The sequence below is a fragment of the Nesoenas mayeri genome (assembly GCF_963082525.1).
Source record: "Nesoenas mayeri genome assembly, chromosome: 17".
Lineage (NCBI taxonomy): Eukaryota > Metazoa > Chordata > Aves > Columbiformes > Columbidae > Nesoenas > Nesoenas mayeri.
This window is the reverse complement of record NC_137565.1, coordinates 11017283-11041015: the sequence shown is the minus strand read 5'-3', so window position 1 is coordinate 11041015 and position 23733 is coordinate 11017283. Positions and strand designations below refer to the sequence as shown.

The 23733-nt window shown below is 52.8% G+C and overlaps 1 protein-coding gene across 2 annotated transcripts in view; it reads left to right on the top strand.

Annotated features, from left to right (window-relative positions):
* RBM19 (RNA binding motif protein 19) overlaps positions 1 to 23233 on the top strand; it is a 62686-nt gene extending 39453 nt beyond the window's left edge. Inside the window, exons 22-26 of one of the 2 annotated variants that reach the window (XR_013922989.1) lie at positions 3118 to 3223; positions 8970 to 9090; positions 14954 to 15066; positions 18763 to 18828; positions 22865 to 23233. Coding sequence is in view for 1 of the 2 variants with exons in the window: in XM_080355579.1 (XP_080211705.1) it covers positions 3118 to 3223; positions 8970 to 9090; positions 14954 to 15045 (319 nt within the window). In the remaining variant the exon portion in view is untranslated. The remainder of the gene's footprint in view (positions 1 to 3117; positions 3224 to 8969; positions 9091 to 14953; positions 15067 to 18762; positions 18829 to 22864) is intronic. The other variant, XM_080355579.1, reaches the window with a different exon arrangement.
* The last annotated feature ends 500 nt before the right edge of the window (positions 23234 to 23733 follow it).

Here is a 23733-nt window from a genome sequence, read left to right as displayed (position 1 = left end):
GGGGCTTGGAGCAGCTGGAGAAGACGTGGATGCTGGTGTGTACGAATGCAGAAACCGCTTGGGTGTGACACGCTAACGCTGGGGACGTCCCTGTAAACTCTCGTGTGAGGAGCCTGGCACGGTGCTGTGCTCCATGGCAGCCGCAGGGTTTGGTGCCATCACTTTCTGATTTCCATCCAGTTTGCCAAAGAGGGATGTCAGCTCCAAGAGGAATCCCCACTGCTGGGACACATTTGCATCCATCAGAACTTTGCAGAAGGAAGCAGGCAACAGCGACACTGGGTCTGACTTGCTGTGACCCCCCCCACCTCCGCAGCCACCCCCACCCCTGGGGAAACATGAGTTTTAAAGCAGCTGGGTGGGATTTTACAGGCAAGCTGCAGCTTAGCAGCCTATGTGAAAGCTGCTTTCTTCCCTCCTGTGGCATCTTGCTCAGATTTTGCCCAAGTGATGAGCTGCCTCCCTTTCCCTTCCACTGTCCCCGCTCCCATGGCTTTGCCCATGGTGCGATCCTTGCACGGCCGTCTCGGAGCTGGATTCCCTGAGTACCGAGAGCCTGGCACTGCGGGGGGTAATTGGGTTCCCTCTGCCTTTCTCCCTCCCTAAATCCGGAGGAAATAATTGGAAAAAAGAGGTGTGAGTCTCTGCCTGGCGCTGGAGAGGAGAACATTAAAGGCCTAAGCTCTCCACTTCATTCGCAGCTCCCAGGATGGTAATTGCTGTGTTGTGGTTTCTAATTAGCACCGCAGTGGGGGGGAGGCTGTTTTACTCGGCAGCCCCGGTGGGGTCAGCCCTGTCTCTGCTGTGCCCCTCGGCTTTCCTCGCCCCCCTGCTGGGAGCTGTGCTGAGGCTTCTTCCTCTGTTGGACCCATCTCTGCGAGCTGCGGGTGGACAGGAGGAAATGGCCTCAAGTTGTGCCAGGGAAGGTTCGGATTGGATATTAGGAAAAAATTCTCCATGGAAAGGGTTGTTGGGCATTGGAACAGGCTGCCCATTGCAGTGGTGGAGTGTCCATCCCTGGAGAGGTTTAAAAGGTGCATAGATGACGTTCTTAAGGACATGGGTTAGTGCTAGAGCTGGGTTATGGTTGGACTTGATTTTGAGGGTCTCTTCCAACCACAATGATTCTATAATTCTAGGGTGGGTACCACCATCCTTTAGCAGATATTCTGCTTCCCCCAGCAATGCCCATGATGTTTTCCATGGTGCAATATGTTGGAGCAAGTGCTCCCCTACCCTGATGCCCCCCACCTGTCTTTCAGGCCGGACATGAGGAAGAAATTTTTGGATACTGAGGGTGGTGAGAGCCTGGCCCAGGCTGGCCAGAGAGGTGGTGGCTGAACCATCCCTGGAGACATCCCAGGCCAGGCTGGACGGGGCTCTGAGCAACCTGAGCTGGTGCAGATGTCCCTGCTCATGGTAGGGGTTGGATGGATGAGCTGGGAAGGTCCCTTCCCACCCAAATTATTCTATGATCTCTAGCTAGATGGTCATCTCTTTGGGCCAGGTCCTTTCTCATTACCTCTCCCTTAACCCAGCTGCAGCATCTGAGATCCCAAAGAGATGCTGCAAGTGAGAGGACCCACCTGCAGAGCTCCTGGGGCCTCATCACCCCCATCCCTTTGCAGAAGGACCCTCCTGCTGCTGGAAACCACACGGTTTTCCTGCAGTTCCCAGCGCCGAGCATCCCCGCTGCCGCGGCTGCTCCCTCGCCTGCGCTCCGGCGTGTTTGTTTGTTTGCGTTGCACCAGCTCGAAGGGGCAGGAGGGAGGGAAAGCGCCGAGGAGGAGACGTGCGGATTCATTTTGAGGCTTCATAATGGTACATTTACACACCACGTTGCCTAAGGAAATTGGGTAGATGAATGCCTGGTCATGCTGCCAGTGCAGCAGGTTAACTCCCAGGATTTAGCTTATATCATTTCACGAGAGCGTTTATGGCCTTTACTGTGTTTATTCCCAGGTGCTCTTTGGCACTGCTGCATCCTCAGCTCCTTTTGTGTATGCGTGCGTGTGTGTAGATTTTCAAATAAAATAGCACATCTATTCAGACCTGGTCCACATTAAATATTTATTGCCTGCAGTTTGTGCATATGTGTTTGATAAATGGGTATAAGGGGAGGGGAGAAGAAGGGGACGCAGCAGCTCAAGTGCAGAGGAAGCGTTGGCTTTGTCCTGGAATTTCTCCAGGGGATGGCACTGGAGAGGGGTGGCTGGAGAGTGTTGCCTTTGGGTCTGTTTTCAGGCTTTTGTGACAAGGTTCTTACTGGGCTGTGGCCAAGCGCGGATGCTGCCAGCCCAACCCTGCACCCTCCAGCTCAACAGGAACCCCCTTCTCTCCCCATTCTGACTTTCCATCTTGTTGGCACCCAGAAACTTGTCTGAAACGCTGCTGGATCTGAGGGTTGTTGTGCAGGACTTGGGTCTGCTAAATTCACCTGTTTCCCTTTCTATAGCCAAAATAAAACCAGTTTATTCTAACTTATGGGAGAGGTTGGGTGGCTGGCTGCAGAATGGGAAAAACAGGCACGCAAGTGAAGTGTTAGAGCGAGGAAATCCAGCCTTAAAAATGATGTTCAGCATGCACAGAGCAGAGGGACGACACCTTTGCGAATGCAGGGCCAGGCCCTGGGGATGGAGGAGATTTTCTGGAGAGAGGGCAGATCCCCATGGGGTTGTGCTCTGGTTTGTGAATTCCAGCCCTTCTTCAGAGGTGCAAATAAATGTATTTTGATGGCGATTTGGAGCAGCCCTTCCTCCTGGTAGCCTGAAGATGCTTTTTCACCACCCCAAACAAGGTATGGCTGGGTCCTTAGTTTCTGCAAGTTTTCTAAAAGGGAGGAGAAGCATAGCAGTTATATTAAAGAAGTTTTTTGCTGTGTTAAGGTTTGCAACCCGAAAAGATGACCCTTGAAATCCAAGCTGAGTTTTCAGCTGATTTGAGGTCCTTTGGACATGGGGCTTAGAGGGAAGCAGAGCAGGACGCCGCTTGCTGCAATCCCCAGTGCTGGCAAGCCCACGACGCGGGTCTGCAACTGGTTGTGCTGTGATTTGTGATAAAATGATGGTTCTTCCCTTGATCTCACAGCACCTTTGCTTTGCCCTCTCTCATCCCCAGCACCTTTGGAGAGCTGAAGACCGTCCGGCTGCCCAAGAAAATGGCAGGAACGGGATCGCACCGCGGCTTTGGCTTTGTGGACTTCCTCACCAAGCAAGATGCCAAGGTGAGATGTGGCACAATTCTGTTTACTGATTTGTAAACTGCACAAGGCCCATGCTCATTCACTCATCATTGTGCTTTGAGACCCCTCGTGAGCAGCCTTACCCTTTGTGTTTTTCAGATAGAGAGCATGACACAAGAACAGTGGTTGTGAGTTGGTCCAAAGGATGGGCAAGCAGAGAGAAAGGTTTTTGTCTGCTTTGCCTTGCTGGACAGCAGAGCAAAGTTCTGTCGTGGTCCAAGGAGGGGACCTGACTGTGCTGGATTGGCCAAAAATGGTTTCTCAGAGGGGTCTGTGCTGGCGGTTTGACAGCAATATGGACAAAGTCAGCACCAGGCAGCTGTGTCTGGGAAACGCCTTTCTCAGCACCAGGAACTGGGCTCCCGAAAGTTGAAAGCATGTTTTGTTTTAATCAAAAAGTGCGAACCCTATCATTCCAATATGTTGACATTTTTGCAATCTGTATGCACTTTATGCTGCACATTATTCCGTAGCATTTTAAGCTGTTCAAAATGTCCTACTCTATTTTTTTTAAAGCTTTCCTATATGTTTAAGTTCCATATTTGTAGAAGAAATGAGGGGATCGTAGCCTGACCGATACTCTTCTGCTCTTCCGCTTTGTCGGAGGTTCAGGAGCAGCTGGACCAGGCATGGTCTCTCATGCACGGGGCAGCAGAGGGTCCTTGGCTGGGGGTTTCATCCCCACTGCTGACAATTTGCATGGGATCTGGAAGAGGAACGATTGTGGGCACAAACCAAGGGATGTTGTTGCTGAAGGGAAGGGACCATGTAGCTCCACTGACTCTCTGGAACTCCAAATTTTCAAGGCTGAGCAGAGATGAAGGAGAGAGGAGCGGGGAGCAGCACAGCCTGTGTTTATGTTTTGAGACAGGATTCATTGATCCGGGATCGCAAGGGACTATTAGATCACCCGTTCCCGTCTGACCTCCCGTATTACACAGTACAGGGAGTTTCTTTGTTAATCATGGATTGATCCTAATTCAAACTTCCTTCCTTCATCCTCCCCTCGGGGGCCACTGGGCAGTGTGGGGTGCAGTGACCTCCAGAAATGTCCCCGCACCATGAGCTCTGCTCAAACCCCAGCTCTGGGCAGTGTCGCTTTAAACTCCGCTTCATCCCAGAGTCGCTCAGGTTTTAGTTTTTGAATTAGGAGAGGAAACTTCTAAGTGTTTGATGGAAAGGTGCATACAGGGACCAGGCTGGTGCTTTACTGCTGCTCCATTTGGGGGTGAATGAAGCTTTTCTGCTCGGTTTCGGGAGCAAACAGGGCTTGGTTTCTGCCTCTCATCCCTCCTCAGCGCCTTGGGGACTGGCTGATTCCCGCTGCACAGGACAAATAGAGATCTCAGCGGTAGGAAACCCATCTGTCAGAGAGCTGGATGCTCAGGGCATCCTCCCAAAGCTCACAGAGGTGTGTGGGGTGAGCAACCCTGCAGAAGGTTGCTCGGGGTTTTTTCTTCTTTTCCAGCAAAGCAACTCTTCTTCCTTCTGTTTTTTTTTAATTATTTTCTTTTCCTGCCCTCATTTCTTTGAGAGATTTAATTGTCTCACAAGTGGCACATCAAGTACGCTCTATTGGCCGTCTGGAAAAGGATGCGCTGTGTATTGATGAATAGGATCTTGAATATTGTAAACACGGACATAATTGGCTTAGAGTTTATTGCTAAGTGAAATGAGAGGGGAGGAGAGCGGGCCTGGAGACCTCTGAGCTGAATAGCTGTGACTGTCAATGACGTTTTTGCTCAGAGTGCTAATCTGGAAATCGCTTATAAGTGTCTTATAAAACATGATGTTTTTGTAATAGAATAGTTAGACTGGCTTTGTTGGGCATTTAAAGCCTGTGACCTCCCGTGTTTGTCTTTTTCTCTGAGCAATCCTGGCTGCTGTGGGAGTGTAGATGATTTTCCAAAGCCAGGACAGGGCTCCCCCTGCGAACACCCCTATGCTGTCCCTGCAGACCTGTCCCCTCGGTGTCCCCTGATGCTCTGGCACCCTCTGGAGGGGACCCAGCCCTGCTCAAAGATGCTGTCGCTGGATGGGGGAGTGTCTGATCATGCAGCAGGTCACCTTGTCTGCAGGGCAGGTGCCATCCAGGCAGGGCACGGGATGCTGCTGGTGGTGGCATCTTCTCCCCACCACGGTCTGCTCGTCCTGCATAGCCCTGGTCTCACACCTGGCTTTCCCACGGTGACGTCTGCGGCCGGGGTTGTCCCTTGGGTCGGGTGACGGCTCCCAGGGTGATGGATGGGCCTGGGCTGGGCCCCTTCAGATGGAATTAGCAGCGCTCTCTCTGCTCCGTCGTGAGCGTTTAACAGATCACAGAACACACACGTGTGCAGCAACGGGGAGGAACCCACGGCAAATACAGCAGTGGGAGGGACAAAGTAATAGTCACAGAGTAATATTCGCAGATATATTGAAAATATTCAATATTTGCCAGCCAAACATTTGTTTTTAAATCTCCAGCTGACCACAGCCTGGGAGTGCATGGATGTTAGGGGATGAGAATGGGGAACTTTGATCCACTGACAATAACGAATTAACTGCGATTAAGGAAGCGTTAGCCATTTGACGAGTTTCCTGCCGTTCCCTGTGCAGAATTGTTATGAAATTGTTTTTATTTTTTAACTATTAACTGGAAGCCGAGTTTCCACTTTTCTCCCCCGTCGATATAAAAATACATCTGGTCTCCAAATAGAAATTGCCCATTCGGGAAAGACAGTCAACCCTTTAAAAATGCGCACACATGGAAGGAAAAAACCTTGTGTGCAGCTGGCATCGCCGAGAGCATCCTCAGTTGGGACCGGCTCCTGCGAGGAAGGAAAATTTATCAATCTCCTAATGTTGTTGACCCTTTGTCCCTCTAATGACTCCAGCCTGGAGGCTCTTCGGCTTGAGTATTTAATAGGGCAGGGGGGAATCTATAGGCAGCAGCACTATCCTCCAAATTAATACAGCATTTAGGGAGGGAGCCGTAGCGCTTGGGGGTGACAGACATGATGCTCGGGTCTCTTGATCTCTGCCTTTCCGCCGCCCTGGCACAGCGAGCTCCGCTCCAAAGCGGGCCCTGTCTTCTCCCAGCAGATTCATACGAGTTTATCAGCCACCCCTTAATTTTGAAATTCCCTTTCTGAAGCCCTGAAACATTTTTAAGCTGCTGTTCCAGCCTCTCTGCTTTTCCCTGCTCTGTTAGCCTCTCCAGCTGCTGCTGGGGCTCCCGCTCTGCCCACGCTTTAGAAACATAGAATAGTTGGGGTTGAAGGGACTTCCCCAGCTCCCCCAGTGCCCCCTCTGCCATGAGCAGGGACATCTGCACCAGCTCAGGTTGCTCAGAGCCCCATGCAGCCTGGCCTGGGATGTCTCCAGGGATGGGGCATCCATCAGTTTGTTCTTAGAAGATTTCCAGCAATGTGGATGTGTGGGGCTGGCATTTATCCCCTTCATCCCATTGTCTTTTACATTGTTGGTGGCTTCTCTTTTTTTTCCCCTGAAAACATCTTAATTCCTCTCAGAGCAATGAAGAGCTAAGTTTTATTTTTCAGCTGGTTTCCAAAGGAAGTGACATTCAGGTGCTTGTCACCAGGAGGGGTCCCTGTGATCCCCTCCACCAGCATCCCAAGCATCGCTTCATCCTGGGTGCAGAAGAGCTCATTTGGGGGGCACATTGGGCTGGGAAGGGCCGATGTCCCTAGGCTGCTGGCAGATGTGTCCCTCCCAGTGGGTTTCTTCCATGCAGCGCAACTTGATGGCAGCATCTGCTTTCCCTCTTGCTCCATGACCTTCCCAGTGCTCCCAGCAAATCCAGAGGATGCTTCAGCCCGGACTGGGCTGAGTGGCTGTGAGTGCCCGGCGGCACGTGGAAGCAATCCTGAAACGAGGATGACATGGCTTCTTTGAGGATGAGAACCCATCAAGTACCACATTTTGCACCATGATCACAGACATATTTGGCAAGGCCTGCCATGCCACGGGGCACAGCGAGGTTGCCGAGGCCGGATCCCATCTTCCAACCTTCCTCTTCCTCATGCTGAGGGAAGTGAGAAAATAAAAGTATAAATGAACAAATGAGACCCTGGTGATTCGAGCTGCGGTTGTTTGCCAGGCTTTGGAAATGGCTCTTTGTGCCAACGTAAACAGCCATCGCAACTCCCTCCTGCCACCTCCCCCCGAGTGTTTATTTAAGCCAACACATTGCTCTGCTAATTGGATACCATTCCAAGGGAAAACAGGCCTTTAAAACAACAGCAGCGGCAAATCAAAACAGCTGTAGCCGCAAAAGCAGCAGCCAGGCTTGCAGCCCTTCGGAGGGGAATGCGGCCCCCAAAAAGGAGGGGTCAGCCCTGGGCAGCTGGTGGGGAATCACAGTGATGCTATGGAGGACATAGAGCTGGTGCGCCTCCTTGCTCTTTTTTTTAGAATGAACGACAGTTATATGAGTGAAAGGCAGTTGGAAGGAGGGGAAAACACAGGTTACTGGGTGCTGTTCACTGGAAATGTTTGCGTCTTTTGGGGTTTTTTAAAGTTTTGTAAGCCAGTGGCTCAGGCGGGTCCTGGCTGCTGAGAAGCGGTTGTGGGCAGCCAAGGACCCCAAGATGTGACATTCGGGGACAGCCGTGATGGGTCAAAATTGCCACTTGGCAAATGGCATGGCAGAGAGGTGTGGGCTTCTCCAGGACAACTTGGGTGCTGCTTTGGGGGCCTCCAGATGGGAGGACACGTCCCTATGGGACAGCAGGATGTGTTTCTATTGTCTTGTAGCTGCTGTATTTGTTCCAGGGATGCAAGATGGAAAGCTCAGAACCCTACTTAATCCCAGCCTTAGCCGGGCTTTTTAAAAGAGCACTTGGGGCTCTTTATCTCTACCCCTGTGCCCGGCCATGTGTCTCATTGCTGTGAAGCATTTCATGGGGCCCTGTGGATGAAAATATTTGGTGGGCGTGTTTGTGTGTTGGCGTTTAGAGCTTGGTCCTGAATTTTCTTGCAAGTCTGTGGGAAATGAGGACAAAGTCAGCCTTCTCTGGATTGAGTCGCTGTTTCCTGAACGCCTGTGCCGGTTGCCTTACAGATATATCCAGTCCTCTGAGCCACTGTGCAGGCCGGCATGCTTGTATTCCCCATCAGTGAGAGATTATAGCTGTACAGATGTTATTAAGCAAGATCTAATGATGAGGAAACCTCTGGATTTCTGTAACACAGCAAACCAAGGGCACTTGAGCATGGACACTGGCACGTTTGGTGCCACCATGGCCAACATCACCCAGCGGCTGGCGAGAGGAAGGCACAGCTTTCCTTGGCGAGCTTGGCCTTCTGCAAACTCCTCGCAGAAAGCAACCTGTCTGCTCACATTTGAGCTGGACTTTACTGCGTGCTGCCCCGAGTCTCAACAGCCTTCCCAGGTGGCAGCTTTCCCAGCTCAGGTGTGGTCCCAGGGTAGTACAGCCAACTTTGCACTGGTTGTGTGCTGAATTCCAGCCTATTCCCCAGTGAGCAGCCGCCTGCAGGAACGGCGCTGGGTATTTGCTCTGCTGCAAGGATGCAGAAGATAAATGACCGAGTCAAAGCTGCTGATGGAGATGAATCCTGCCCCGCCAGAGCAAAGTGCTCCTAAGAGGAAGCTCTCTGGGGGCCTTTTAGATTCAGGGCAGAGGGAGGGATGCCTTTGCTTTTCCTCATGTGAGCCTGTTTTATTTTTCTCCCTCATTATTTGTTTTTTCTGTTCACTCTGCAGAAAGCATTCAACGCCCTGTGCCACAGCACGCATTTGTATGGCCGCAGGCTGGTCTTGGAGTGGGCAGACACGGAGGAGACGGTGGAGGCCCTGAGACGGAAAACAGCCGACCATTTCCACGGTAACGTAGCAGCGTCCTTCTGGCTGGTTGGTACAGCCCTGACTGGCACCATCACACCTGCCCCACACTCCTGGTCCACGCCAGCCCTTTCCCCGCCGCTGCTGGGGCTGGCAGGTGGATGCTGGAGCCTGAGGATGCAAGTGCAGGGGAAGCAGGAGGCATCCACGGCTTTGTCTGGCAGCTCTGTCTGCACAGGAGGCGGTTAACTCTCCGTGTGCTGACACTGCCAAGGCTCCTCGATTTCCCCTGTTAGCTGCAATGCTTTTGTTCCATCCACCTACACCCCAAGGTGCTCCGTATCATAGAATCACAGAAAGGTTTGGGTTGCAGGGCCCTTCCCAGCTCCCCCAGTGCCCCCCCTGCCATGAGCAGGGACATCTGCACCAGCTCAGGTTGCTCAGAGCCCCGTCCAGCCTGGCCTGGGATGTCTCCAGGGATGGTTCAGCCACCACCTCTCTGGGCAACCTGGGCCAGGCTCTCACCACCCTCAGGGACAACAATTTCTTCTTCATGTCCGGCCTGAATCTCCCTCCTTTAGTTTAAACCATCACCCCTTGTCCTATCACAACAGGCCCTGCTTAAAAGTCTGTCCCCATCTTTCTTATTGCCTCATTTTTAAATACGGGAACACCACATTAAGGTCTCACCAGGGCCTTCTCTTCTCCCTGTAGTTGGGGACAGGCTCTGTGCACACAGCAGACAGATTAAAAACGGCAAATAATTCGGCCATCGGTTGAGATGTGGCGAGGGCTGTTTGGATCAGGTTCCTGAGAATGACAGCTCTGTAGATAACAGCACTGCAGGCCGCTATTGACAGCCATTGACAGGCACAAATGCATTGCTTGGCAAATATTTATGTAGGAAGGGCTCCCCTGGGCTGGAGGGCTAAGCTGGAGATCGATGCTCTTCCTCCCGCATCCTCTCCCAGCCTCCCCTCTCCATTGCACACATGCCCGTTGCTCAGGGGGTTGGCATCAGCAGTTCTGGGGCTGCACATCGCAACGCCTGGCGATGGAAAAGCAGCAAACGTCGCTTATTTAGTGAGCCTGACTCCAACAGGTCCCAGCCTTGTGTTTGGGATGGTGTTCGCAGTGCTGGTTATTGCGGGCTGAGGGAGGCTGTGGTTTGGTGGTGGAAGGGCTGAGGGTGGGTAGGACCAGAGAGGTGTGGAGCAAAGTGGGATGTGCTGGGATCCACAGGCTCATCTCTGATGTGATGCCAATAGGGAAAACCAATGGAGCAGAGGGATGTAATGTGTGATAGCCTGGGCTAGAGCTGCACTGCTGGGGATGGATGTGCCCACCCAGAACCCAGCGCTGGCATGGAGACACATCATGCTCAATCACAGGAATGTGAATCTCCATTTGGATGGAGAAGGCAATGGGTGGGATGCTTCGTGTATCCCATTTTATATTCAGGATCTTCTTTCTCCCTTTCTACCCTGCTCAGTCTAGGGGAAAAAAATAGTCTTGGCTTTACGAGAGCTGCTGCAGACTTGCAACTCTGTCACTTGCTTCCCCCAGGCTCGGGTTGCTTCCCAATTTCTGTCTGCGCTTCCTTCAGATCCCTTGTCCAGTGTCTTCCTCACCAAGGTGGGGACTCTGGGAGAGCAGGAGAAAAGCATTCTCATATCCCAGGAGGGAGCCTTGGAGCCGCAGTGGCTCCGGGGGCTTGGCTGAAAACCAGGTGGGTGTAGCAGAGGCTGCAGAGAAATTTGCCATAGGACCTGGGGGGTTGTTGTCACTGTGGGACAACAGGGTGACCTGAACTCCCTGGGTTTGACAGGTGACAAGTTTGACTTGAGCAATGAGCTCCTCCTACTCTGTCTCGCTGCCATCACAGCAGATTTTTGCATCTCCAGCTTTGAAAGAACCACCTTGATCTTTCAGGCTGGTGTCTGGAGTAGCAGCGGCCAAATCCCCTCACCCAGCAACTCCAGTGTCAGCCCCATCAGTTTTGTCCTAGCGAGGAAATACTTTGTACAGCCTGGACCTGGGCTGCGAGAGACACATCCTACCCCGACTTCTCTCTGCTACAATTATTTCTAGACACCATTTATAGAGATTTGGCTTCCAGCTCCCAGGTCTCACTCTGCTGTTATTTGTTAGGTTAAGGAGAGGTCTGGTCTCCTAAATCTTTTCTCCGTTGCAGGCGTTTGTCACGGCAATCAAGCCACTTCTGAGCCATCTTTTCAATAGGTCTAATAGATGCAATAAAATGGAATAGGCTTCCTTCCCATTTCGCGTAGTTTTCAGGTCATTCTTTATGGCTCGTTCTGAGCCTTTGTAATGTTCCAGGAGAAAGTGAGGACCCCAGAAGTGCTTTCAGAAATGCTGTTGGGAGTGAAGCCACAGCCCAGCCCCAATGGCTGGGACTGCATCCTGCACATGCTCTTCTGCCTCGAGCACAGTCTGTAAGAGCTTCAAGTCTTTTGGCTGATCCCTGAGTGTACCTTCTCTCCAAAAAAACCCCACCATTTTCTTTGAATTTTAATTGCAGCCCACCATGAGGTGTTGATCTGTGGGACTCAATGGTGGGACAGCCCACAGCTTGGCCAGCCTTAGGGGAAGGTTTGGTGGTGCTGTGGATGAAGAGAATTATCTGCTGTACTGTGGTAAGGAGAAGCCATGGAAGGCTCGATCAACAGTTGGTCTGGGGGCTCTAATCCAGCCCGTGGTGTGGAACAAGGTCATGGCAAATGCTGCATTAGGGCAACGAGGGCTGAACGAGCCCTGCCACCAACAGAATCTCGGCCATCATTTGGGGGTCTTCCCTTTGGAAAACAGGGATGGTGGATGCCCAAAAGCAGCAGGGAGAATACTCTGGTTCCACCAGAAGAGAGCCGAAGGGATCCCGATGCCCTGCAGCTGAATATACAGCCCTGTGGGGAGGGATGGGTCTGGATCCCTGCGCAGGAGGGAGCGATCTGCGGCCGCATCCCGAGCCCTGGGGCAGACCCACACATCTCCTCCATCCCCATCGCATCCCTGCCGCCCTCGAAAGATCTGCTGACAGCTCCATCCCCTGTTCTCCCCTCGCTTACCCAGCATGGGGCGGCGGTTGCTGATGCGGCTCCATCCCAGCAAGCCTGGCCGGGGGCAGATTTGCAAGCGAGGCGGCGATCCCCTCAGCGTGGGCGCGCTCCCCCTCTCCTGGGAGCTCGCAGTCCGTGCAGGGAAGGTACTTGCTCCCAATTCAGCTAAATTACTATTGACTTGTGTTCTCTGCGCTTCACAAACATTGCATTCGGCCGTCGCCAGCGGGGCCGGCGGTATCCTGCCAGGGCTAACTTGGGAAACCAGCTGTGCTGGGCCGTTTTTTCCTGCTCTTTCCCATCGATCAAAGAATTAAATTGACAGATGGGGAATTTTGCGCGAGACGCGGGAAGGGGAAGGAATGACTTGTGGGTTTTTTTGTTGTGTTTTTTTTTATAAGAAGGATGGGATGGAAAGAGGGGATGCAGGGCTGCAGGGCGGGTGAATTTAGAGGTATGTGGATAGAAGGTCTACCTTGTATTTTGGTTGTGAGAGCATTTCCAGCAAAACCCTATCACCTTTCCCATGTTTCTCCGTTGACCCCCCAGCTGCTTTTTTACCTTTCGGCTGCAGGACAGACCCTCCACACTCCCCATCACCTCCCTGCCTTTTGAGCTCCATTTTTTCTCTTTTCTTCTAATTTTTTTTGCTGTAACTAATGCAAACACATGCCGTAGCCGGCGAGTAAAACCAGGCAGGATTAGCATGGCATCCGCAACCCTGCCACGTTCTAATCCCGTGGTAATCCCCCTCTTGGCCCACCCCCGCCGGCTTTGGCTATTGTTTAAAGGAAGCAAATGGGATCGTTAGCGGGCAAACCTTAACCAGCTTGGAGCAGCAGAACGGAAGGCGAACCAATTCGCTTCCCCACCCTCCTGGGGTTGTGGGTTTTTTTCTCTTGTTGGGTGGATGGGGGGATGCTCCTGGTGCTCCCCAGCACCACTGTGGTTGAGATGGTGAATCTGGAGCTGTTTGCCCCACCAGCCCCCTGCCCACACCATGGGAGGGTGCACCCTATTGCTTAGGGGTGCTCCCCAAGCTCCCAGTGCCCCACATCCAGCATCCCACATCCTGCACTCCACATCCAGCATCCTGCACCCCACATCCAGCATCCAACATCCTGCATCCCGCATCCCTACCACCCTGCAAGCCCCTTCGTCACCTCCATGCAGCCTTTCTGCAAAGGACACATTGTGGTCATGGTGAAGGGGTGGCAGGTGGGGGACACACTCTTACCTGCTGTGGATTTGGGAGCTGAGACCATGTTTGATGTGGGTTCCAAGCCCTGAGAATGAGGCTTGGGGGAGAGTGGAAGCTAGGAGGGCAGAATTGCCAAGCTGGCACCTTCCTCCGGGGTGGCTTGTCCCTTGTCCCTTTGGGTCACTGAACTGGGAAGAGCCAGTGGAGGGTCCCTGGGTGGTACCTTGGGACCCCCCTCAGCTCCCCTGAGCTCGGCAGGGTGGGGGGCACCAGCACCCCCATCCCCTGCCCGTCCCCACAGCCCCCAGCGGGGAGGGAGGTGAGTTCTGGCGCTCTGTCAAGGAATTAATTGAAAAATAAAATCATTAGATGGGAACTCCAGAAATGCAAAATTGTTGGGAGTTGCGGGGGAGGCGGAGGGGGGGGGGGTTGAGCTTTTGTCAGGTTAATTTCTCCTGTATTGATGTTTTGTGACATTTACTTGTTGTTTATCTCCCGCAGCAGCTGTAATACTAAAAGAAAATGCACAGCTTGTTCCATTTATTTATTTTACACCTTTTCTTTAGTCCTATGGTATGTTTGTTTGTTTGAGAAACCCAGCGAGGCTTTTGATGTCTGAAAGCAGGATTTAAACAGCTGTTCTCCATGTGCTGCTCGCAAGCGAGAGCCGCTGGCTGGGGAGCGAACGGGGGGAGCGGGGGCTGCGCCGCGGCTCCTGCCGAGAGGCCACGTCGTGCCTGGCGGAGAGGAGACGATGCTGACATCGGGCTCAGCACAGGGACCAAATGGCTTTGTGACAAAGCCCCGGCACCAGTCGGGATGCTCACTGGGGTGCTGGGAGCCCCCGGGGGGTTTCTCGCCCCACTATGGGCTGTAGCATCCATGGGGAGGGATGTGCGCTGGGGGCTGTGCCCCGTGGTTGTTTGGGGAGCGTGGTGATGCTGGGGTGTCACAGGATGGTGCTGTTGGTGTGGGACAAGAGTGACACAGGGACATCCCTGCCCTGCTGTCCTCGTGCCCTCAGCCATTGCCACCCAAGGGGAGAGATGCCCTGTTGTGATAGGACAAGGCATGATGGTTTTAAACTAAAGGAGGGGAGATTCAGGCTGGACATGAGGAAGAAATTGTTGCCCCTGAGGGTGGTGAGAGCCTGGCCCAGGTTGGCCAGAGAGGTGGTGGCTGAACCATCCCTGGAGACATCCCAGGCCAGGCTGGACGGGGCTCTGAGCAACCTGAGCTGGTGCAGATGTCCCTGCTCATGGCAGGGGGGGCACTGGGGGAGCTGGGGAGGTCCCTTTAACCCAAACTGTTCTGTGATTCTGGGGGTGAATTGAGGTCAGTGGGAAGGGTCAGTGTCACCAAGGAGCCCGTTTGGACTCTGGGGCGGTTTGCTTCCAGCAAAGCCTCTGAACCAATACAGGGGTGGTGGATATGGGGTGACACCTCCAGCCAGGGTGTCCTGCCAGTGGGGAGACCTAAAAGATACCTGGGGGGAGCTTTACCTAGGAAGGGGGTAAGGGGTCTGGAAGCATTAGGAGATGAGCTGGAGGCAGTTGTGCATGGGCCTGGCTTGTAATCTTTGCTTTTCTTCTTCTGCATGTCCTTCGCTACCACCCGGGCCGGTTCAGACTCCCCAAAGAAGAGAAAACGCTCGGAGGTTTTGAATGAAATCCTGGAGCATCTGGAAGAGGAGGAGAACAACAAAGACGAGGCCATTTAGCAGCCGCCTGCCATTGGTGAGGTGCGTATTGGCGCCATGGGGCTGCGGTCAAAATGCCTTGGGCTGCCACGGGGTCGGCAGAGCAGAAGGAGAAGGTGGATTTGCAAAGCCTCTGCAGATATAAGCCGAGGTGCCACCTGCTGTCTGTCCTCCCTGTCATCCGCAGGCTCGTAGCCCAGGTCTCAGGGGGTATAGCTCAGATTTGGGCTCGGTTTAGGCTCTGTGTTCAACCACGAGCTCGCACTGCTTGCGTTTCTATCCGCTCCCCAGCGTGTTTGCTTTCCTGCAAGGGATGCCAGCAGAATTGCTGTTGCAGCAGAAATCGCTGCCGAGTCGTGAATTGGCCCTTGCTGTGGTTGGAGGAGAACAGATGGGCTGCCAAAAAAAGGGAAAAAAAAGCGCCTGTTTGGAGACCAACCTGCAGCTGCCACCACAAAACAGATAGTTTGGCAAAGGCTTTTTCCTGGTACCACCCACGGTCTCCGCGGTGTCGCTCCCTCCATGGGCACCCCAAGGTCTATTTTATGTCGTCTTGAGTCCTCGTGGACTTCTTGGAGCAGCATCTTGAGGGATGGCAGGAGGGAGCCAGGATTAAATAACTCCCTGTGGTCAAACACCGTGTGTGTCAGCCAGGCCCTCACCTGCTTTTGAGACCCCTGTAGCAAACCCTGCTTGGGTTCAAGCGGCTGTCGGAGCTGTCACAGGGTGTCAGTGTGTCAGCCAAAATGGCAACAAGCTTTTTTTTTCCTTTTTAGTACTCAGCGTTGATGAGTGATGTTCTCATTCCCATCCCTGCTCCGTCTGCAGCTCTTCGTCTGCACTGGCACGAGGGATGGGACCTGCTGGTGATCTTGGGGTCCCTGTGGGGACACGAGGCTTTAGGCTGGGTATTTAGAGTGGATCTTGGGAACAATTTCTTCCCCAAAGGGCTGTCGGGCATTGGAACAGGCTGCCCAGGGCAGTGCTGGAGTCACCATCCCTGGAGTGTTGAACAGACAGAGACGAGGTTCTCAGGGACATGGGGCAATGCCAGGGGTGGGTTATGGTTGGACTCCATGATCTTGAGGGGCTTTTCCAACGCAAACAATGCAGTGATTCTATCATTTCACCGCGGCTGGAGGAGCTGGCAGGTCCTTTCCAGGCACATGTGTCACCCAGCACACAATTTAAGCGAAGCTTTGCAGCATTGCAGGTTGGAGTTGGACTTTCCTGGAGGGGTTTTTTTTCCTGTTTTTTTTCTTTTCTTGGTGGTTTTTTCTTTCCCCCCCCTCTCCCTTCATTGTCTTTTGTGGCGGGGCAGGTTTCTTGCTGAGCGTCTCTGAGGTCTGCAGCGGCGACGAAAAGGATTAGCACAAGCAGAGCATGTAGGCTTTAGAGAACAGAGCAGAGTTTGGTTTCAACATCTAATTCAATTTGTTCTGCCGAGATTGAAATATGAAATGGTTGCCAGTCAAACGTTCAAAGGGGGGAGGAGGGAGGGAAGAAGAGAGGGAGCCTTCTCAAATTTAAATTTTAATGAAAATTAATTTAACCCTTTGATATGTTTTAAAACATGTTATTTCCCGGGTTGGAAACAGGCTGGAAAACATTCATGAGGGTGGGTTTCTTTTTTCCCCCTGCACCTTCAAACATAATGAAGATTTTCTTTTTCCCTTAATGATACTTATCTTGTTGAGCAGTTTGACATTGGTTAATTTTTCAGGCAATTTGGTATCAAGGAAATCTGTTTGATGTGTGCGGGGGGGGCTGTGTATGTGTATACAGATATGTATATATGCCCGTACATTAATTATGAAAGTGCTGATCGCAGCTCTGGAGAACAGTTTGAGTTAATTCCTCCTCCTCAAGCAAATCCTTGAGTTCTTTGTTACGTATTGAGAATCCCACATATTGTACCCCTAAAATTATAGCAGGTTTAAGGTGAATTTTCTGAAAACGAGCATATACCTGCTAATTACTCTGAGTTAAAATGAATGCCTAAGTAGATCTGCAGGAGATTCATCACTCCCCACTGCCCTATTTTTTTTTCCCCAACCTGAAACAATCCCGAAACAATCCTAATGATAAAATAATGCAAACTCTTCACTGTCCATATTGTTATACCTGGGAAATCATCTCCCACCGGCCTTTCTCATGGTGCTTCTCCAGCTGAACAACGTCGCAATGCACTTATTTTGTTTGGGGGAGATAATAGTTTCTTTTAGCGGTAACTATTATCCAGAAAGGCTGTATCTATAACCAAGGATGGTGCATTAATTGCGGTAATTGGGCCGTGATGAGCTGTAGCCCCAGTCCTGTTGCTTTGCTGGCCCTTGTCACCGCAGGGCTGGTGTCACCGTGGGTTGGTGTCACCGTGGGTTGGTGTCACCGTGGGTTGGTGTCACGGCGGGTTGGTGTCACCGTGGGTTGTTGTCACCGCAGGTCAGTCCCCTGGGCTGCCCTGTGCAGATCTGGGTGCTTTTGGGGTGTGATGCCCCCCTGCTCGGGGTGCTGTTCTTGGGATAGGTTCTTGTGCCCAGGCTGGGCTGGTGGCAGCGGGGACGAGCAGCTGCCACCGCCCATCGCTCTGCGGCGGGAGCCGGAGATACCAACCGTCCTACATTTACAGTCATACAGGAGCAAAACCGATTCAAATTATTCAATTATGTAAAAATTCAGGAACCGAGAACACCACGGGGGGCTGCCTGGGTTATTTTGGGCTCCAGCAGATGAGCCCTGGGGGTCTCTCTGGGCTTGTGCCAGGCGTGTTCGCACCATCAGAGACCTGAAACTGGAGTTTTTTGCCCCGTCCTGTCCCTGCAAACCCTGGGGTACAGTGCAGGGTCCCTGGGGGGGGCTGCAGACCCCCGGTTGAAGCCCCACACCTCTTTTGCCATGATTTGATGGCTTTGTCCAGGGCGAGAGCCCGGCGAGCAGGAGCGGTGGCGAGCTGTCCCCAGGCACCCTCCATGTCCCCTCCCCGGGGCCGGCTCTGGAATTGGATTAGGATATTATTCAAATGCAGCTTTTTTACCGAATTAGAGGGTTAACGGGTTTTAATGTAAAACTAGCTCGACTTTGTTGCTGCCTGTTGCCAGAGGCCTGTGGGAGCTGTTATCTGTTTAAAGAGAGCACATCCAGCCGGCCACGGGTTTGCTGCGAGTCCCGCTGCTTCCAGGGCTCCATGTCTCGCTGAGCGATGCTCCCGCTGCTCCCGGCGCCCGGCCGTGCTCCCATGCCCTCTGCCATCGCTCACATGGAAGACTCTTCACCGTGATCTGTGGGGTTTTTCTTGCAGGGAATCGGCGCAGGCACAGACGGGCACGTCACATTTCGCTCCAACAGCTGTTTTTTTACCCCAGCTACTGGCTTGAATTTTAAACTAAAGGAGGGAGATTCAGGCTGGACATGAGGAAGAAATTGTTGCCCCTGAGGGTGGTGAGAGCCTGGCCCAGGTTGGCCAGAGAGGTGGTGGCTGAACCATCCCTGGAGACATCCCAGGCCAGGCTGGACGGGGCTCTGAGCAACCTGAGCTGATGCAGATGTCCCTGCTCATGGCAGGGGGGGCACTTGGGGAGCTGGGGAGGTGTTTTCCAACCCAAACTGCTCTACAGTTCTATGAATTGCTGCTGCTTTATGTGTCCCCATCCCTCTGCCCAACCATGGGTGGTTTATTTTCATCACTATTGCGCTGTTCCTACCTTAGATCACAAATTCCAGCTCTTCTCATCCCTTTAGCCCCATCCTGCTGTTGCAAAGTCTTCCTCGCTGGTGTGCCCCAGAGGAACGCGCTTCCCCAGAATGGTAAGCGCCGAAGGGCCCAGCAATCCTGTCTCTTGGCAGCAAGCACCGTGGATGCCATTTCCCAGCCCTTTGGCAGGGCTGTGGGAAGAGCTCACATCCCCCTGCACCATTCCTGCCGCTTCCCAGCCCCGGCGCTGCAGGCAGGAGCTCTGGGGTCTCAGACCTCTCCTGCTGCCTGTTGCTGCTGGTGCCGTCCCCTTGGTCTCTTCTCCCAAGTAGCAAGTGATAGGACAAGAGGAAACGGCCTCAAGTTGCACCAGGGGAGGTTTAGATTGGATATTGGGAAAAAATTCTCCATGGAAAGGGTTGTCAGGCATTGGAACAGGCTGCCCAGGGCAGCCCTGGAGGGGTTTAAAAGGCATTTAGACAGGGTTCTTAGGGACATGGTTTAGTGCTAGTGTCTCAGGTTATGGTTGGACTCAACGATCCTGAGTGTCTCTTCCAACCCAAATGATTCTATTCTATGATTCTCCCCGGCAGCTCTGCCAGCTTTGCTGCTCTGCCCACGGAGGCAAGAAGTGCATTGTCTGTGTGTGCTTCAAGTTGTGTTCCTGCACAAGATGTGGCAGGGAACATGCAGGAAGGGTTAGGGCTTGAAAAACAAACCCTCAGTGCAGCAGTTTCTGCTCCTTTGAGATGGAAGGAGCAGCACGGGGGTGGCCGTGCTGCTGGCGGAGCGATGCTCTCCCGCAGAGACCTTCCCTCGCTGCCTCAGTTTCCCCGTTTGGAGCCCTACAGGTGGGAGAAGCTGTGTGCAGTGCCCATTCCCGCATCCCTGCCAGCCATGCAGCTGTGTTGCTAGCTCCTCTTCTACTCAGCACCAGGGCTTTTCTGCAGCTCCTCATTGTCTCCTTTCCTTCCTCCGCCAGCCCTTTGCAATTGCAAACCCCGTTTGCTTGTCCCTGGCCAGAGGATTAACGAAGAGGTGCCGCTGCTGCTGCCCAGCTCACACAGAAACCTCCTTTCCCATCCCTGCAGCCAGCATTAAAATATTCCAGTGGTGTCTAAGGGATCAGACGAGTTGCCGCTGGGTAACCGATTGCCACGGATCAGCCGGGCTCAGCCCCAGCCGAGGTGACTCCCTGCTGGTCCAGGCATGGAAGGGGACAGCAGCAAAGTGGCATCGCCCTGTGGGGATGGTTTGGGGATGTGGCTGGAGATTTGCCTGGGATTTGGGGAGCATGAGCTTCTCTTTCATATTACAATGTGTCTGGACCTTACCCTGGGTCCCACTATGACCAGTTTTTGTCACCACCAATATCCAGCTCCCACCACCACCTTCCTCGCTGGGAAATCAAACTGGAGAGCAAGGAGGCGACGTGCAGCTTTCCTTTCCCCGCAGCGCGGCTGCGTGTGACCGAGACACGCTGTCTCCTGTTTTCCCTAAATATATGCATTGGAGAGGGAGAGAAATCGCAGGGCTTGAGATTTCAGACGTAGCCGTTCATGAATAATAATCAGGCTCAGTAATTCGCAGTAAATAGGTATCCAAATTGGCTAATAAGGGAGGCTTTCACCCCAAACTGGAGCTGAGAGGAGAGGCAGAATATTGACGGAGGTTGGCTGCAGTGGGTGTGTGCACGGTGGGACCTGGGTTGGTGACACTGGGAAGCGATGCCAGCGGGGAGGAGTGATGGGGAGGACACCAGAGAAGGGACAGTGTCCCCTCCCCTGGCTCAGACCTGCAGAGCGAGTGTCACCATGTCCCCACACGTGACATCCCTGGCAAAGCTGCCAGGACAGCAACTGCACGTGGTGCTGCCTGTCACAGGGAACAGGGATGCGAGAGTGGTGTCAGGAGAGCTGATGTGAGGGAAAAAGACGTATTTTTCTTCATTTTCACTCAACTGAAGAGCAGATTTTGCTTTGTCTGCTGCTTAATTTTCTCTTACGTGAGCCCCAGCGCCCCCGCACCCGAGTCCTGCCCCTGCGGATCACCTGCTGCTTCCCCACAAGTTCCTCCAGCAGCATCTCCAGGTGATGTTAGATAAAGTTAAGATAACTGTGTCTGTGATTTGAGCTGTTTACATACACATATAGAAGCTCTGAAGAACGCTTCTCCAGGTGCCAAGAGGGGCTTCGCGGCTCTTAAAAGACTTTTTAAATTGAGGAGAAACCTACGGCTGCTTTTACAGCCCCCTCAGCTCCCCTATATAGGGCAGCGTGGTGGCTGGAGAGCAGCCCGAAGTTCCAGCCCCGCCGTCCTGCAGCGGGGAACCGTAATGGATTCAAAATAAATCATCAAGGCAATTTTCCTCGTGCCGTCCCATCCCCACCTCTCCTCCCTGGGCCACCGGACTGAGGACACTGGCAAAATGTAGTGCGCTGGATGGCATGGAGCAAACAAACCCTTTTGTTTGTGTTTTCCTGTGACTCGGCTTGTTTAAACATGTTGGGAAGTGGTTTTGGGGTGTGCAGGGTCATTCCCTGGGGTGTGACAGGTGCTCGCGATGCCCCAGCAGCTGCAGCACCGCAGAGCTTGTGTCCCTTCATCCCTTCCCTACAGCTTAAACCACCCCTTACAGCCCTAAACCAGAGGTGGGGTTTAGCGGGTGGAATGAGGACGGCTTTATCAGCCACGAGAGATGGAGAGAAAATCACGCTCCTGCCTCTCCTGTGTTTGCTCACCTTCAATCTTTTCCGAGTTGAAGTGTAGTCGGTGTCGGCAGCGGGTGCCGTCGGGGCTGGGGAAGCGCTTGGGTGCTGCCCTCTGCCCAGGATGGAGGTTTTCTACTCCATCGGCTTATAAATCAAACCCCAAAATGCAAAATAAAGCTTCACCCAAAGCACCACAAGGGATTTCTGTCCCAGCCATACACCAAGTGTCCCATCAGCCTTTGTGGGGTCACTCCTGCCCTGATAAACCCAGCAGCAAAGCCCAGGCTTAACCTCAGCCTCATTCCTCCTGCTGAGCTGCAGCAAAGCTGAGCCTTGCTGAGCCCCACGCTAGAGACTTAGTGTAAGGCCAGGGCCGAGATCTCTAGTGGCGCTTTTGGATTTTGCATTTTGTGCTCCGATTTCTAAGCCGGTGAAGTAGAAAACCTTGGAATTTCTTTTCTCCCTGAGGCTCGTGGTGCTGGTGGCTCCAAAGGCTCCAGAACACCCGACGGGGAGGCAGGGACAGGCAGGAGCTGGTTTAATTTCATTCTCAGCCAAACCCAGCCCGCTGTGTCAGCCTGGGCTAAAAACATCCCGGGAAATGGGAGGATGGGGTGTCTGTCCCAGGTGTGGTTTGAAGCCGTGTCAGCAGTGATGCTGGGCTGCTCCGGGATCAACAGGACGGGCTCATCCCCCGCTGGGCAGCTGCAAACCAGAGCAGGGGCTTTGCCCACCAGAAGTTTGGGCTGAAAAATGAAAACTGGGAAGTTGTTGTTGTTTTAATTCTAAAAAACCAAACAGCCCCGCTCTGTGTTTCAGCTGCTGTGCCTGGAGCCCCAGGTGCCCGGCGGCAAGTGCGGCTGTGGGAGGCGAGAGGGGGTGACAGCAGGCAGGGGGACGGGCAGGGGGACAGCAGGCAGGAGCCTCGGACTTCGTTAGGATTCAACCGCAAGATCTCTCCCTTCTCTCTGATGGCTGAGTGTGATTGACACTTACAAATTACCCAGCCAAAAGTGTCGAGTCTTTGACCCCTGAGTAACATCTTTGGCAAGCCTGAGATTTGCCAGCATTTTGTCATCTAATTACTACAAATCCCTTGAAAATTCACTGGCTGGTGAATTTTTAATGCGGGACAATTTCAATGTGATGCATCGCCCAGCTGGGCACACGCGCGTGCTCTGTCCCGCTTCCCCCCTGCTTCCCTTTCTTCTCCTCTTTCTCTCCTTTTTTTGCTCTGGTTCCTCCCTCCATCCCATTTCTTACCTCCCTCCTGTCTGTGTGTGTCCATAATCATGGGACACATCCCAATATTATCCCCAGGATGGTGCTGGGCACGTTGTGTCCCCCTCAGCCCTGTGCTTGAGTCCCCTCGTTGTCTCACGGTGGTGACAGGGAGCTGCTACGTGGCATTAATGTATTTGTTTTTCCATCTTCTCAGGTCTCTCAGTGATGGATGGAAAAGGAGGAGAAGGCTCTGCTGAGGACTCGGCAGCCAGCACACTTGTTGCCAGTGAAGTCCACTCATCCTGGGAACCCAAGGGCTGATTTATTCCACGTGTCCGGGTCTCGGTTATTCCCGGCTTTTTAAATAGACCTTGAATTCGGAGCAGGATGAAGAGCTCCTGTCTGCCCACAGCTCCTACCAGAGGATCTTCAATTCGGGCAGGAACGCAAATACCCTCAGCTCAGAAACCACCCAGCCTTGTGGCGCAGAAACTTGGGGAGATGGACACTTCCCTGCTGGCTCTGGGGACTCTGGCAAAATACTCTTGATATCTGAATTAAATCATAATTACTGTACATTAAAAACCACATGTATATTTTACGAGTTTTCCAAACTGAGTCACATCTCAGGTTTCTTTGCATTTGTTTGTTTAACACATATTTGCCGCAGCGAGGTAGGTTTTTTTGGTCCGATAGGGAGATAAGCGTATTTTAGAAGGGAAGCCTGGGGTTTGCTGCATTCGGCTTTGTGCCTGTGTCATTTCTGTCCCCGCTCTCAGGCAATCGCCTCCCGTCTCTCCCTTCCCGGCTTTCAAAGGAAAAGAGGCTTTGCTTTTCAACCAGGGTACCGCTTTACATATGTACGCAGCTGATAAAGTATTTTCACTTCGCCCCTTTCCCCTCTGGGAATCGCTGTCTTACGGCAAAACTGTTTTGTCTGACAAGGGCTGCAACAGATTACACATGTTGGCTGCAAACACAGGGCCTTTTTTTTTCTTTTTGTCTTTTTTTTTTTGCTTTTTGAGAACCGCATACCTTTAAAAATATAAAATCTCTATCTCTGCACGGCCGTGGCGAGTTCTG